Genomic DNA, 14,055 nt, shown 5'->3' with positions numbered 1-14,055 from the left:
CATTCAGTTGACTAGTGCAGCTTTATTTTTCCGGTTCACAGAGTTAAGCCAAAGCTGAAGATCGCAGTCCGCACTCACTGCTACCTTCTAGTACTCCATGTCTCTTGGCCTTTTTCTCTGTAGTCTTTGCCCTTAAATGAGTTAAATAATAGAGTGAGGGCACTCTCAAATTTTCACAAGAGGGACCTCCAAAATGTATGTTACAGGGCCACACGAGGGTTCTCACAAAACTCAGCTTTCCTACCTACTGCAGGGCCTCTGAAGATTTGAATTTAGGGCCACAGTATCACATGGTGGTGGAGGAGGAGGAGGAGGAGGGTCAAAACCAATGCTACAATGGGCACATTGTAAACTGCTATGGAATATGTATTTCACTATCTGAGTGTCAATGATGGAGGGACCGCCCAAATGTCTAAGTAACAGCAGTCCCTCCAAAACGCATGTTACAGAGCCACCTGAGGCCTCCCAGGTCAAAGATCAACATACCTACTAGTACGTTCTAGCTGTGCTTGTAAAGTGCTGGGAAATAGCGAACTAAAAATGATGTATGACAGAGGGACCTACAAAATTTATAAGTCAGGGCCCTCCCAGTTGTAAAAGGCGAAAAAAAGCCACAACCGTTTGTGTGAACAAACGCTAAAAAGGGATTTTTTTTTTTGTTTCTCTAGTTTATTTAGTCTTATATACAAGTGATAATGCAGGAAAAATCGTTTCTTAACCTTTTTGGCCTGCTAAATGCAATTTAGGTTAGGTTTGGTAGTTGTTCTTGTGTTTCTGTAAAAGTGGTGTAATATTGCGACAAACTTATTCCCAGAAACCATATGCGAGTCAGAAATGCATGCAGGCATATTCTCCAGACTCTTCCCATTCTGTTTCATCATTTTCCCATCCATTTCAGCCTTTTCCTCAGGTCCCCAGACCCCTTTGTAGGGTCCAACAGAAAATTACTCACATTTCCCATTGACTTACATTGTACTCGCTATTCGGAACTTATTACAAAAGTACTCGTTACGAGTATAGCGATTACGAATAATACGGTACTCACTCATCACTATAGGGCACTTTTATTCCTAAGAGTGGAGCAATATGAGGAAGAAAAAAGTAACAGACTTGGTGAGCACTGCCAGGAGAAAACTGACCATGGTAGGGATAAAAACCTTTTAATCCAACTACGCGTTTCAGGACCGATGTGGCTCCTTCATCAGATATAGATGTACCTGATGAGTGAGCCAGATCGGTCCCAAAACACGTAGTTGGATTAAAAAGTTTTTGTCCCTACTTTGGTCAGTTTCCTCCTAGCAGTGCTCACCAAGTCTGCAAATTTTTTCTTGCTCACATTGCCTTTCCGAGTCCTGGGGATTTACTAAGGGCTTTGCGGACACAACTGCAACCATTGGAGGGAGATTATCCACACCCTTGTCAGTGTTGTGCCTGCCACACAACATCATCACGTGAGTTTACAACTCCCATTTTCTATCTCCCTTTGTCTGTTTTGATCGCACTAATAACGCTTTTTTCTCATTTCAGAATAGAATGGACCGGCAGTATATATGCTCAACAGCCACTCAATTCATTCTCTACTGGGCTTGCAGAAAAAGCCAAGCGCCGAGTTAGGCAGCCATATTGGGAATGAATGGAGTGCCAGACGAGCATGTATGCTGCCACTTTATCACGGATAAAAGTGCCCTGTTCTGCCAATCTGTGCTGCTCCCATCATTCGGAGTCCCACCGATGAATAAGTCATCACCTATTATAAGGATAGCTGATAACGGATTGTTTTGTGAAAACAAGTTAAGAGATTATCACATGGTTTTTTCTTTGGATAGCATTTTTCTCTCTGATATTATACTCAATATTTTAGTTCTTAACCTGTGCTTCTACCTATTGGTACTTTGCATAATATTTAAGTAACAATTTCTTAAAATTTTTGTGGGGAGTTTATCATCTTTGGATTCTATACCCTACTAAGGAATTTTTTTGCTAGTTTGTGGGTCCGCATGGGAAAATAATGTGAATCCTTTAGGATATTTATAGATTTTTAAACGCTTATAAATCTTTTGAGGCAGAAGGACATGTGCTGGCCATACAGAAGACAAAATGACGTTATTGGCCTCCTTTGGGCTAATGTAACACTATGGCTAATGTTTAACGTGCAAGTCTGAAGTTTTTTCTTCAGCGTACAGGCTAAACCTATATAACAATCGTTATGTGAATTTAGTTTCAATTTCTCTTGTTCAGACATTGGAATAACTCGTGCCAAATGGAAAAACATTGCTTCTTTTCAAAACAAATTAGAAGATTATACGGATACTGTAAGAGTTGAAAGAAAAACACCAATATAGCCCCTCAAAAAAAAATTGAAGTAAGGTTCACTTACTTTTCTCAACATGTCATTCTGTTCCACATTATGAATCTTCTCAGGGATAATCTCTCCCTTTAATGTGTACTCAAAGAACTTCCCACTGACGTTGACAAGGAGAGTGGTGAATGCCCTCTGTTCGGGAGAGCAGCTGATGGCTTTGTCATAAGTGCTGGTGGAAGGCGTTCCATACCGTAATATCACCCCAACAATAAGACCTAAAAAGTAAAAAAGAGTTAGGTCAAAATCTCACTCACACAATAATTGCAGATTTGAAATGGTATTTTTTTTTACAACTTGAATCTGACAACTCAAGAGTCGACAATACCCATTTTGCCAACAGTTGTCACTAAGAAAAAAAACAAAACTAAGCACAATTCAGGAACTAGATATTGGGGCTGATTTAGTAAGCTACATGCACCAGAAGTCTGGCTTAATTTGTACAAAAAAAGAAAACAAAACTGCTTTACATGCTTCGTACCACATTTCTTATAGGTTGAAAGACAACATTTTTCAACTTAATAGACAAGGGGGCAGAGCTATAAGAAATGGGTGTCGTCTAAATTTCAATGGCGCAAATTCGACCGAGAGAACACAGTCTAAAAATGTGCCAAATTTATTGACTAGCAAAAGCCAATTTGACAAACCTAGATCACTTTAAGACTATTTAGTCTAAAGCCCCCCAACACACTTTAGATAGCTGTTGGCTGAACAACGGTTCGGCTGATCATTTAGACGGCTGCCATCTTGCCCGACTTTCCCATACACATGAGCGCTTGCTCTGTGACTAAGAGTCAAGAAAACAAAAAAGAGTCGGCAGTCGGAAATCGGACATGCTGTATTCTTATCTCCCCTATACACAGTAGATTATTGGCCGTCGATATCAGAGGGTTGGACCGATGTTATTCTAAGGTGTATGGGGGTCTTTATTCTGTACTGTCTAAAGAGCTTCAGTAAGATCAGCCCTACCATCTTATTTCAGACATCGTCAAGTCATTATTATTATTTTTAGAGTACCATTGATTCTATGGTGCTGTACATGAGAAGGGGTTACATACAAAATACAGATATACATTACAGTGAACAAACTAACAATGACAGACTGGTACAGAGGGCCCTGTCCTTGCGGGCTTACATTCTACCGGATAGTGGGAAGGAGACAGTAGATAGGAGTATTGATGCCAATGAGGATAGAACGTACCCCAGTTTTTAAAAGATTACTGACAAATTCATTAAAATCTGTTTTATTAATCTGCAACGATTAGTTTCGCCCTTTCACTGACTAATAATAGGTCAGTCATTTTTTTCCCAATACGGTTAGGGCTAAAAATGCACTGGACCCGTGGCAACACCATGGTGCCCTTAGGTAATATATTTCCAGAGAAGATATCCAAGCTGACCTTTGGATTTTTACAGTAGAATGTGGCGTGGCTTTGCAGTTTTCACTGCCGTGGGTCAGCATGAAGATTTCCCTTTTCGATGAGGCATATTTATATCAGGCAATCTGATTTTTTTGCTGTCAGGAATTGGTGTCAAATCCAAGCAGAGTTAACGTAGCATGAATCCGAACAGCGTTGTATGAGGACTGATCTGTTTTACTCTAAAACAACCAAATTAAACTTTGTCAGTTATACAAATCTTAGAACTATATACACAGGTATAAAAACACCCCTAGGGTAAGGCCAAATGGAGCAATTGGCTGCAGCTATCAGCAATCATTTGATTTTATAGGCAACAGTTCAACAAACACTAAGGCTATGCTCACAGGTTTGCCTAGTTTAGAGCAAAGTAAAGAGCATAACTGATTTTGCACAAAAATCCTCAAACTGCATGCATCATCTTGAATTTGGCACAAAAAAATGGCAGTTTTACAAGAAAAAAAAAAAGTAAAAGTGATTTTAAAACATTCAGGTCTCTATTCAACATTTCAATTTTTTGGTTATGTTTTAATAATCTGAAATGTCATTACTGCAATTACGTCAAAACGTAAACCATAGTCAAATAATATGCCATAAATGTTTGCAGTGCTCCTTGTAGAAAATATGCTGAAAAATAAGTTTGCACGCAAGATGTATGGAAGAATAAAAGTTCATGAATCTTAAAGATAGTAAAAAAGTCAAAACCATCCTCTTTCATTTGTAAATCATTCGACTCCATAATTGGATTTGTGCTTCTGAAATCCATTCCCTACAAGCTGCTGCTCACTTGTTGTTTTAGGCTTCATTACAAATTTGACTGCAATACAAATGTCAGGTACATGTCTTGCCAAGCCCTTAAGGAGGAACCTGGTAGAATAATATTAGATATGCAAAACCAGAGTCCAGAATTTAGAACAACATGGCATTTAATGACACGTGTCTTTAGTCAGCGCATATTATAGCGATACCATTTATCGGTATGAATTTATAAAATAAAAAAAAAAAACACAACAGGGCCCTGTTCTGTTCTGCCTTTAATCCCTTTGACGTTGTTGGTCACACGGTAAGGATTTAATATTAGACACAGGTTAGGACCGTCCTGATGGGTACACCTTGTCGCGGTGGTATGGCTTTTATGATTTAGGCTATGTGCACACGAAGCGTTTTTGATGCATTTTCGCGAGAGTTTTCCTGTTGCAAAAACGCTTGTTAATAGGCTTGCCAGTTATAGCAATGGTAGTCCTGATGTGCTGTGCACTTGATGCGGAAATTTCCACTCAGGACTATCATTGCGGTAAAAACTGCAGCATGAGCACTGTTCGGGCGTTTCCACCGAAAAATTCGCGCCCATTGACTTGAATTGAACCGCAGCTAAACCGCAGGTATAATATTTATACCTGCGGATTTGCTGCGTTTCCATTAAAGCCAATAGCCGCGAATTTGCGGTGGAAGCGCGGTGCGGGTGGTACCCAGGTCGGGAGAGGAGGACTACTACTCCTCTCATCTGACAGCCGTTCTCGCTGATAATGGGATCATTATAGTAGTCAATGGGACTAATGATGGGAAGGGGGGGGGGGGGGAATCAAGTCTTCCCAGCCAAGCCGGCGTGCCACCTGTTAAAAAGTAAAAATAAAAAAATCCTTATACTCACCTGTCCAGCGCACCCCCGGTGTCCTCCTGGTCCTGGTCCCCGGCGATGCTCTCTCTCCGGCACTCGCTCCCAGCAGTATACTGTGGTTCCCGGACCTGTGGTGACGTGAGCGATTAGCTGATTGCTCACATGACATCACCGTGGGAGCATTCTGAAGAATGTTCACAGGGTGATGGTGGTGAGAGCTCACTGGGGCCGATTAGCTGATGAACCGCAGGGGTCTCCTGAAGTATGTACACTGACAGGAGTGATTTTACACAGTATACAGTGCTGTCTTCTACAGCAGTGACATCAGTGATTGGCGGACAGGTGAGGAATATGGTTGTTTGTTTTTTTACTTTTTTTTTTCCAGAAGACCGATGGCATCGCGGACCCAGTACAATAAAATAATAAATAAATAAATAATAGCAAAAACCGTGTGTTTTTTTATTTCATTAAAATATTTATTCTGGCCGTATATTTATTGAAAAAGTGGCGACCATTTTACTACGCGGTTAGTAATAGGGGTGTATTATAGACGCTGTCCATTACTAACCTGGGCTTCACATCAGCTGCCAATACAAGGCTGACGTGAACCCCAACCCCATTACCCCACTCGCCACCGCTACAGAGCAGTGGGAAGAGCGAGGCTAAGCGCCAGATTTGGCACATCTTATGGATGTGCCATTTCTGAGACTTCTGAGGGGTGATATTAATAGCCTTGGAGGGACAGTCTACCTAGTTTAGCCTTTTCTGGTTAGATTTTATAGGTGAACGGAGATTTTTTTTCTGGGGTCCCCCTGTAATCTAGCCATTAAAGGCTAAACAGCTGTGGGCTGATATTAATAGCCAGGGAACATTTTTGGCTAATGGCCCCTTCCCCGGCTACTAATATGAGCCCCCAGCGGTCGGATTTCCTCTGCTAGTTTTAAAAAATTACGCGGGAGATCACTTTTTTTTTTTTAAATTTTAGGCTCTGTGCCCATGATATGCAAGTAGCAGCATTCTATTAGTAGTTGCATTCTATTGAACGCAGGTAAATCCACATGTGTTCACTGAACCATGCGTATTTACAGCATTCCATACATTCTAGTGGTCAAATTTCTGTTGCGGAGACTAGCAACTCCGCAAGAGAATTTGACACGTTTGACATGCTGCGGTCCTGAAAAAACGCGCCGCATGTCAGTGTCCACAGGTGATCCGCAGCCTCAGATGCACACATAGTGGACATGGGATTTCTAGAAATCCCATCCACTATGCTGTAACATCTGAACGCTGCGGGTTTGACGCTGTATAAACACGCAGAGTCAAACCTGCAGCGGCTGCTGATTGTGGCCACGTATCCAAACTCACCTGCAGCATGTCAATTTCTGTAGCGGACACGCTAGTCTCCGCTGCAGATTTTGACCAATTGAAGTGTCATTACATGCGGTGGATTCACGTTTACCGACAACAAAAGTGCGGCATTAGAACACTGCGTTTTGGACGCAACAAAACTAAGCTGTGTCCAAAGCGCTGCTGAGTGCTATCAGGGGGACGTAGCGGCTAACAAACCAGCTGTGAGCAGTTAATTATAGCCAGGGACCATGTTTTCAAATGGCACCTTCCCAGGCTAAAAATAGCAGCTCACAGCTGCCGCATAAATTACATGAATGGAAATGCGAATGAGCTTGGGTATATGGGATTAGGTGACACCTAGCTCTTTTGTTTGGTGATGACAAGGTGTCAATCAGACCTTTTCATGACAAACCCTAATTTAAGTAAAGAGTAAAATAAGTAAAGAGTTAAATAAACACACAGACATAGTGTAAACACTTTATTTGAAATACAACAGACATTCTTTAATCATTTAAATTAACCAATATACTCACCCCAGTTCTGATGGCAATCCAAGGGTTTAAGCAATGTCCCACCAAATAACTTTATTTAGCTCCAAAAACGCTTCAAAAAACGAGTGGAATTTCCCCAGAGTTTTTTCAACGAAGCAGATGCAAACCCACTCAGGAAATTTCTGCTTCAAATTCTGATCGTGTGCACATAGCCTATATTATTTACATGTACCGTACTTGTTGTAGGGTATATGCTCATTTTATTTTTTTCTTGGGTTTTGTCTGTGAAATGGCCACAGTGTGAGACCGGGGGTCACACTGGCATATGTTCTCTCTTCCAAGAAAATCGGGTCGATTCTGCTAATGACACTTGGCTCAAACTCTGTCAGAATATGATCCGAGTGTCATACGAGTGTGATCAGATTCCCTCACATGAGAGAATCGAAGCACAGGTGTGGAGAACTTTAGGTAACTTCTCCATGGTCTCTGTGTGCTTTTGTCTGTATTTAACATTAAAATACAAAAAAGTAAAGCAGCCCATTGCATTCTATTACTGATCTGTCTATCTATATGCGATGATGATCAGTGGAGGACTAAAACACCTGGCGCTATGTAACCCTCCATATTCATGAGCTCTGTATATCCTCGCCCTTGCCACTGAAAGTTTTCTGCTTCCGCACAGTGCACATAGAAAGCTCTCAAGCAATGATGTGGGTGGGGTTATACAGAGTTCTGCATTCAGAGGACTGGCAGATCTGCAGCAAATAAAACAGTGATTACTGACTGGTCTCCTTTAATGGTGGACTAAAAATGGCTGTACTTCAGTCAATGTAACTACATTTAATTGTCCAATTTGCTAAATTTGATTGCCTTGTCATTGATCATTGCCTTTAAAGTTTTTTTCAGAGCCTCTTACTAAGACGTAAAATAATATGAAATATTTATGTGGGTCAAGGCTGCTTTAACATGCCAGTTGTGTGGGTTGTTTTTTTTTTTTTTTTTAGTCTTTGTTCCTCACATGTGAAAACAACAATTTCTGTGGATTTATAGTGACATGTAAAAGTTTGGGCACCCCTGGTCAAAATTACTGTTATTGTGAGCAGTTAAGCAAGTTGAAGATGAAATGATCTCTAAAAGGCCTAAAGTTAAAGATGACACATGTCCTCTGTATTTTAGTCAGAAAATATATATAATTTTTTCATCTTTTAAATTTTAAAAATTTCAAAATGGAAAATGGGCCGATGCAAAAGTTTGGGCACCCTGGATGGTTAGTATCTAGTAGAACCTCTTTTTGCAAATATCACAGCTTGTAAACGCTTTTTGTAGCCAGCCAAGAGTCTTAATTCTTGTTTGAGGGATTTTCATCCATTCTTCCTTACAAAATTCTTCCAGTTCTGTTAGATTCCTGGGTCGTGATGCATGCACTGCTATTTTGAGGTCTAGCCATAGATTTTCAATGATGTTCAGATCAGGGGACTGTGAGGGCCATTGTATAACCTTCAGCTTGCACCTTTTGATGTAGTGTATTGTGGATTTTGACGCGTGTACAGGATCATTATCCACTTGTAGAAGCCATCCTTTTTTCAAATTCAGCTTTTTTTTTTACAGTTGGTGTTATGTTTGCATCAAGAATTTGTTTAAATTTTATTGAATCCATTCTTCCCTGTACCTGAGAAATGTTCCTGTGCCATTGGTTGCAACAAAACCCCGAATCATGATTGATCCACCCCCGTGCTTAATAGTTGGCGAGATGTTCTTTTCCTGAAATTCTGTGCCCTTTTTTCTCCACACAGACATTTGATCACTGTGGCCAAAGAATTCTATTTCAACCTCATCGGTCCACAGGACTTGTTTCCAAAATGCATGAGGTTTGTTTAGATGTTCTTTTGCATACTTCTGATGATGAATTCTATGGTGAGGACACAAGAGAGATTTTCTTCTGATAACTCTTCCATGAAGGCCATATTTGTGCAGGTGTCTCTGAACAGTTCAACAACGTACCACAACTCCAGAGTCTGCTAAATCTTTCTGAAGGTCTTTTTAAAAGTCAGGCAGGGGTTTTCATTTGCCTCTCTAGCAATCCTACAAGCAGCTCTCACTGACATGTTGCTTGGTCTTCTAGACCTTATTTTGACCTCCATTGTTCCTGTTAACTGTCATTTCTTAATTTTTCGAACTTAGGAAAAGGCAACTTGAAAACGCTTTGCTATCTTCTTATAGCTTTCTCCTGCTCTGCAGGCCTCCACCATTTTCATTTTCAGAGTGATAGGCAACGGCTTAGAAGAACCCACGTCTACTGTTTTTTGGCACAAAGTTAGAGGAGGCTGGGTTTTTATAAAGTTTATAAAATTTGCATCACCTGGTCTTTCCCAACGATGATAGTGAACAAGCCGTTACCCTAACAGGCTAATTAAGGTATGAAACCTTGGTCAAAGTTATCTGAGCACACAAATCTCCAAGGGTGCCCAAACTTTTGCATAGGCCCATTTTCCTTTTTGGAATTTGTAAAATGTAAAAAATGACTATGTATTATTTATATCCTAAAATACAAAGGAAATGTGACACCTTTAACTTTAGGCCTCTTAGAGATCATTTCATCTTCAACTTGCTGTTGTATTAAAATCTCCTGAAGGTGTAAAGTGCAGTAGTCCCGTTACTATATGGACACAGATTGGTAGGCAAAAAATGTGCTGACCATGAGGGGCTATGACTATAGCTCTGCACTGTAATTCTAGTTACTTCGGAGTATTGTGTAATATAACATTACTGGCATGTATTATTCATGGGCGATAAATGTTTGTGGCTGTGACCCCCTTCAAGTGATTCTGGAGGGGGAACTTTATATCTTTTGTAAAACGTGTGTGTTAGAGAAAAGTGCCCTCTCTGTAAAGTGCCTGTGGCAATATCTATGTTGCAATAATGTGCAGTCACCTCCTGTTCACATCTCACTAGCTCAAACCAGTATATCTCAGAGCAAGTTTTGGTAGGAGACATAGTATTTTAAACACCACAAGTATAGAGAGTATATATTTATGTTGCTACAATGTGTTCTTTTATTTTAGAATAAAAATTTTCAGGAATGTTTTATTTTTATTTTGAGAGGCATTTTTTTCTGTTCTTAGTAGTGTTTACCTTTTATTGTCATCATTTGATTTAATAAAGAAGCAATAAAAGCAATAAAGAAGACTAACAATGTTTCACTGAGAGAATTGGAAGAGGTAGTCGGCACGTGACCGCAAATATTCAAATCGCCTCTGAACAGTCATGTGACAATCACTGGGAATCGTGACGGAATTCAAAGGGTATGTGCACAACTTGAGTATTTGCAGCTGACTTTTCTGCAACAAACATCAGTGTTGACAGGAAAAACACTAAGTAAAATATGCACTTTTTTTACTTGCATTTTTCCCCATTAAATTGAATGGGTAAAAACACTGCAAAAGAGTTGAAAGAATTGACAAGCTGACTATTTTTTTTTTTTCCCCCTCAAAAACTTTGATTGTTCAAAACCACAAAGAAACAAATAAGCCTAAGATTTCAGAAATCTCATCCACTTTGCGTTTTCTGCAAAACACTGAGTTTTTTCCACAGCAAGAATAAGTGGTGAAAAAATGAGCAAACACTCAGCGTGTGTATATTACAGGCTGTTAGCATCTCCAGCGTTCCACTGCATTGCCAGTACTCTATTTGGTCTGGAAAACCATAAGGATTGGTCATAAGCAAAGAATGCGGTCACATACAGTAACTGTATTTACTCATTTTTACCACTTTTTTTTTTTATACCTTTTTTTCTTGCCCTTATTTTTTTCCAGCATTTGTTCATTTCCTGTTAGTGATCTATTTTACAGAAAATTTGATGTATGGCATTAACTCACAATTTACCATGAGTAATCGTTTGACATGAGGGGCATGGATATATCCAACGCTTGTATTAGATAACATGCAAATCGCTTAATTAAAGGGGTTGTACAGAGTTAGAGAATTCATGTATATTATCTGTAGTATCTGTACTGTCAAGGAAGTTTCCAAAGTTGTGCATTTTTAGCATCTTTTTCACATAACTGATTGACGGCTCTGTTAACAGTAAGCTTCTGGCTTCTGTTTCACCGAAACTTTTCACCTCCTTTTCAAGAGGAAACAAGTTGTTTTGGTATTTATATTTGGATCTGCCTAATAATTAGAAAAAAAACTTGAGGAGAGACCGGCAACGCTGCTCTGGAGATGCTCGTACCCAAGGAAAGGACAGCAGTTGTAGGTTTGTGTAAAGTAAACCAAAGAAGACGGAAGGTAGAAATTCTTGCTGCAAATAATTTCCACCAACAGTGGTCTTTATCAAGGACATCCGTACATGAGTAAAGGAGTACATGAGGGTTAAGGAGGATGGTGCAGTTGAATTAAAGGGAACATGGTAGCAGATACATACTGCACAATCCACGGGTAGCATAGATCAGACACTGGCTGTATGATTCATCCATACATGTTTAACTCTGAAATGCTGTGGAATATCAGAGAAGAACATAGTTTAATAGAAGCAGCATGGGAGACTAGTTGGACAGGTGGGTCCCCGGCAGCTTTTCTCTGCCTGTTGCCCTAGAGGGACGGGTCTCTCTCTATACACGCACATAGACTTGTCACTCCTGTGAAGCCGGGGACCAACCTGTCCAACTAATCTCCTGCATGGCTTAGTCCACAGCGACTATTAAACTATAGATCAGTTATGGACCTGTAGAAGCAAAACAGCCGTCGTTCACCCTCCCTCCGCACACCTGCATACCGCTGAACAATGTCCAAACGCAATGGAATAAAGGACTTTTAAGCTGCAAGAATTTAGTGAGTGCTGCTTTTCATCTTCACTTAGAATATTACGTATTTAAGTCTCAGCATATGCACCACCGCAATTAATCCAAGTGAAGTTGCCATAGTCTGATATGATAAAGACAAGCCGAAGCATCAAAAGACTGGTGCCTACACACTTCTACTCAGCACTACTACTCTCGTTATCTCAACCCTTGGAAGCAGGCACAGTCTCAAATACGCATATAATATGGATTGCGATCATTCAGACACATCAATAGTCTCTGAATGATAGCAACTTCAGCAATCAATAGTGGTTTATTAGCAAGCTGGGAGAATGCAGGGGAATTATTTTCAGACTCTCTTAACCTTCTGGCTCTCACTGAAACCTGGATCCAGCAGTCTGACACAACCGCGGCAGCTGCTCTCTAGTATGACGACCTACAATTTTCACATACCCTCAGAACTGAGAGCAGACAAGGTGAAGGTGTTGGTTTGCTCCTTTCACCACAATGTGCTTTCCAGGTCATCCACCCAGTTCCCTCACTTATGTTTCCTTCCTTCGAAGTCCACACCGTTAAGACTCTTCAAACCCTTCTCCCTGCGACTGGCGGTCGTATATCGCCCTCCTCCCATCAGTTTCTGGATCACTTTGCCACCTGGCTTCCACACTTCCTATCCTTTGATATTCCCACTCTCATCATGGGGGATTTTAACATACCCATTGATAAGCAGCTTTCTCCATCTGCCTCTCATCTTCTTTCTCTAACCACCTCATTCGGCCTCTCATAGCTTACTAACTCTCCTACACATGAAGACGGAATACTCTGGACCTGGTATTCTCACGACTCGCTGCATGACTATACTAACTCCCCTCTACCACTCTCTGACCACAACCTTCTTTCCTTGTCTGTCAAGAATTGTCTCCTGACCTGGGACACCCCACTTACCATACACACAGAAATCTACGTGCCATTAATACCCAGCAACTTATGAACAATCTACAGTCACATCTTTAGCCCCCATTCTCTCCTCTCTTGTCCAGACTCTGCATTATCACACTATAACAGCACATTGCGGAGTGCCCTGGATGAAGCAGCAAATTCATGCTCAAAACTTATAACTCTGCCCTTCATCTGGCTAAACAAGTCTACTTTACCACTCTCATCACATCTCTAGCCAATAATCCTAAACGACTCTTTGAAACCTTACACTCCCTCCTGAACCCTAAAGTACAGACCCCCATCACCAACCTAAGTGGTGACGATTTGGCCACTTATTTCCTACAAAAAAATCAATCATATCTGTCAAGACATTCTTGCACAATCCCCTCAGAGCCTGGATCCCCTTGCCTACCACACCTCAAGTTCACTTTCCATCTTCGAGCCGGTCACAGAAGAAGTGACCAGACTCCTCGCTTCTTCTCGCCCTACAACCTGCAACATTCACCCTATTCCCTCACATCTCCTTCAGTCCCTTTCCCCAGCTGTCACTACCCACCTAACTAAAATATTTAAACTCTCTTTCTTTGGGTATCTTTCTCTCTTCATTCAAACATGCCATCATTACTCCTTTACTTAAAAAGCCATTCCAGGATGAGAACTGCACTGCTAACTACAGACGGGTCTCTCATCTTCCCTTCATCTCTAAACTCCTGCAACGCTTGATCCACTCCTGTCTAATCCGCTATCTCTCAGATAACGCTCTTCTCGACCCTTTACAATCCTGTTTCCGCTCCTCACACTCTACGGAAACTGCCCTCACTAAAGTCTCTAATGACCTACTAACAGTTAAATGTAATGGTCACTATTCCCTGCTGTTTCTCCTAGATCTCTCTGCCGCTTTTGACACTGTGGATCACCAGCTCCTCCTTGCTATGCTCAGCTCTATAGGCCTCAAGGACACCGCTCTCTCCTGGTTCTCCTCCCATCTCTCTGACCGCTCCTTCACGGTATCTTTTGCCGGCTCTTCTTCCTCCAATCTTCCCCTTACTACAACCACAAGGATCAATGCTAGGTCCCCTCC

At 41.0% G+C, this 14,055-nt stretch overlaps 1 protein-coding gene across 2 annotated transcripts in view; it reads right to left on the bottom strand.

Moving 5' to 3' along the window:
- SLC9A7 (solute carrier family 9 member A7) overlaps positions 1-14,055 on the bottom strand; it is a 118,178-nt gene that overhangs the window by 67,253 nt on the left and 36,870 nt on the right. For both annotated transcript variants that reach the window (XM_073664465.1, XM_073664472.1), the window contains exon 2: positions 2,378-2,577. In XM_073664465.1, coding sequence (XP_073520566.1) covers positions 2,378-2,577 — 200 coding nt within the window. The remainder of the gene's footprint in view (positions 1-2,377; positions 2,578-14,055) is intronic.

This window comes from Phyllobates terribilis, unplaced genomic scaffold (genome assembly GCF_046119375.1).
Source record: "Phyllobates terribilis strain yellow unplaced genomic scaffold, ASM4611937v1 Scaffold_2__4_contigs__length_985480577, whole genome shotgun sequence".
In the NCBI taxonomy this organism is placed as follows: Eukaryota; Metazoa; Chordata; class Amphibia; order Anura; family Dendrobatidae; genus Phyllobates; species Phyllobates terribilis.
This window is presented reverse-complemented; position numbering and strand designations above follow the sequence as displayed.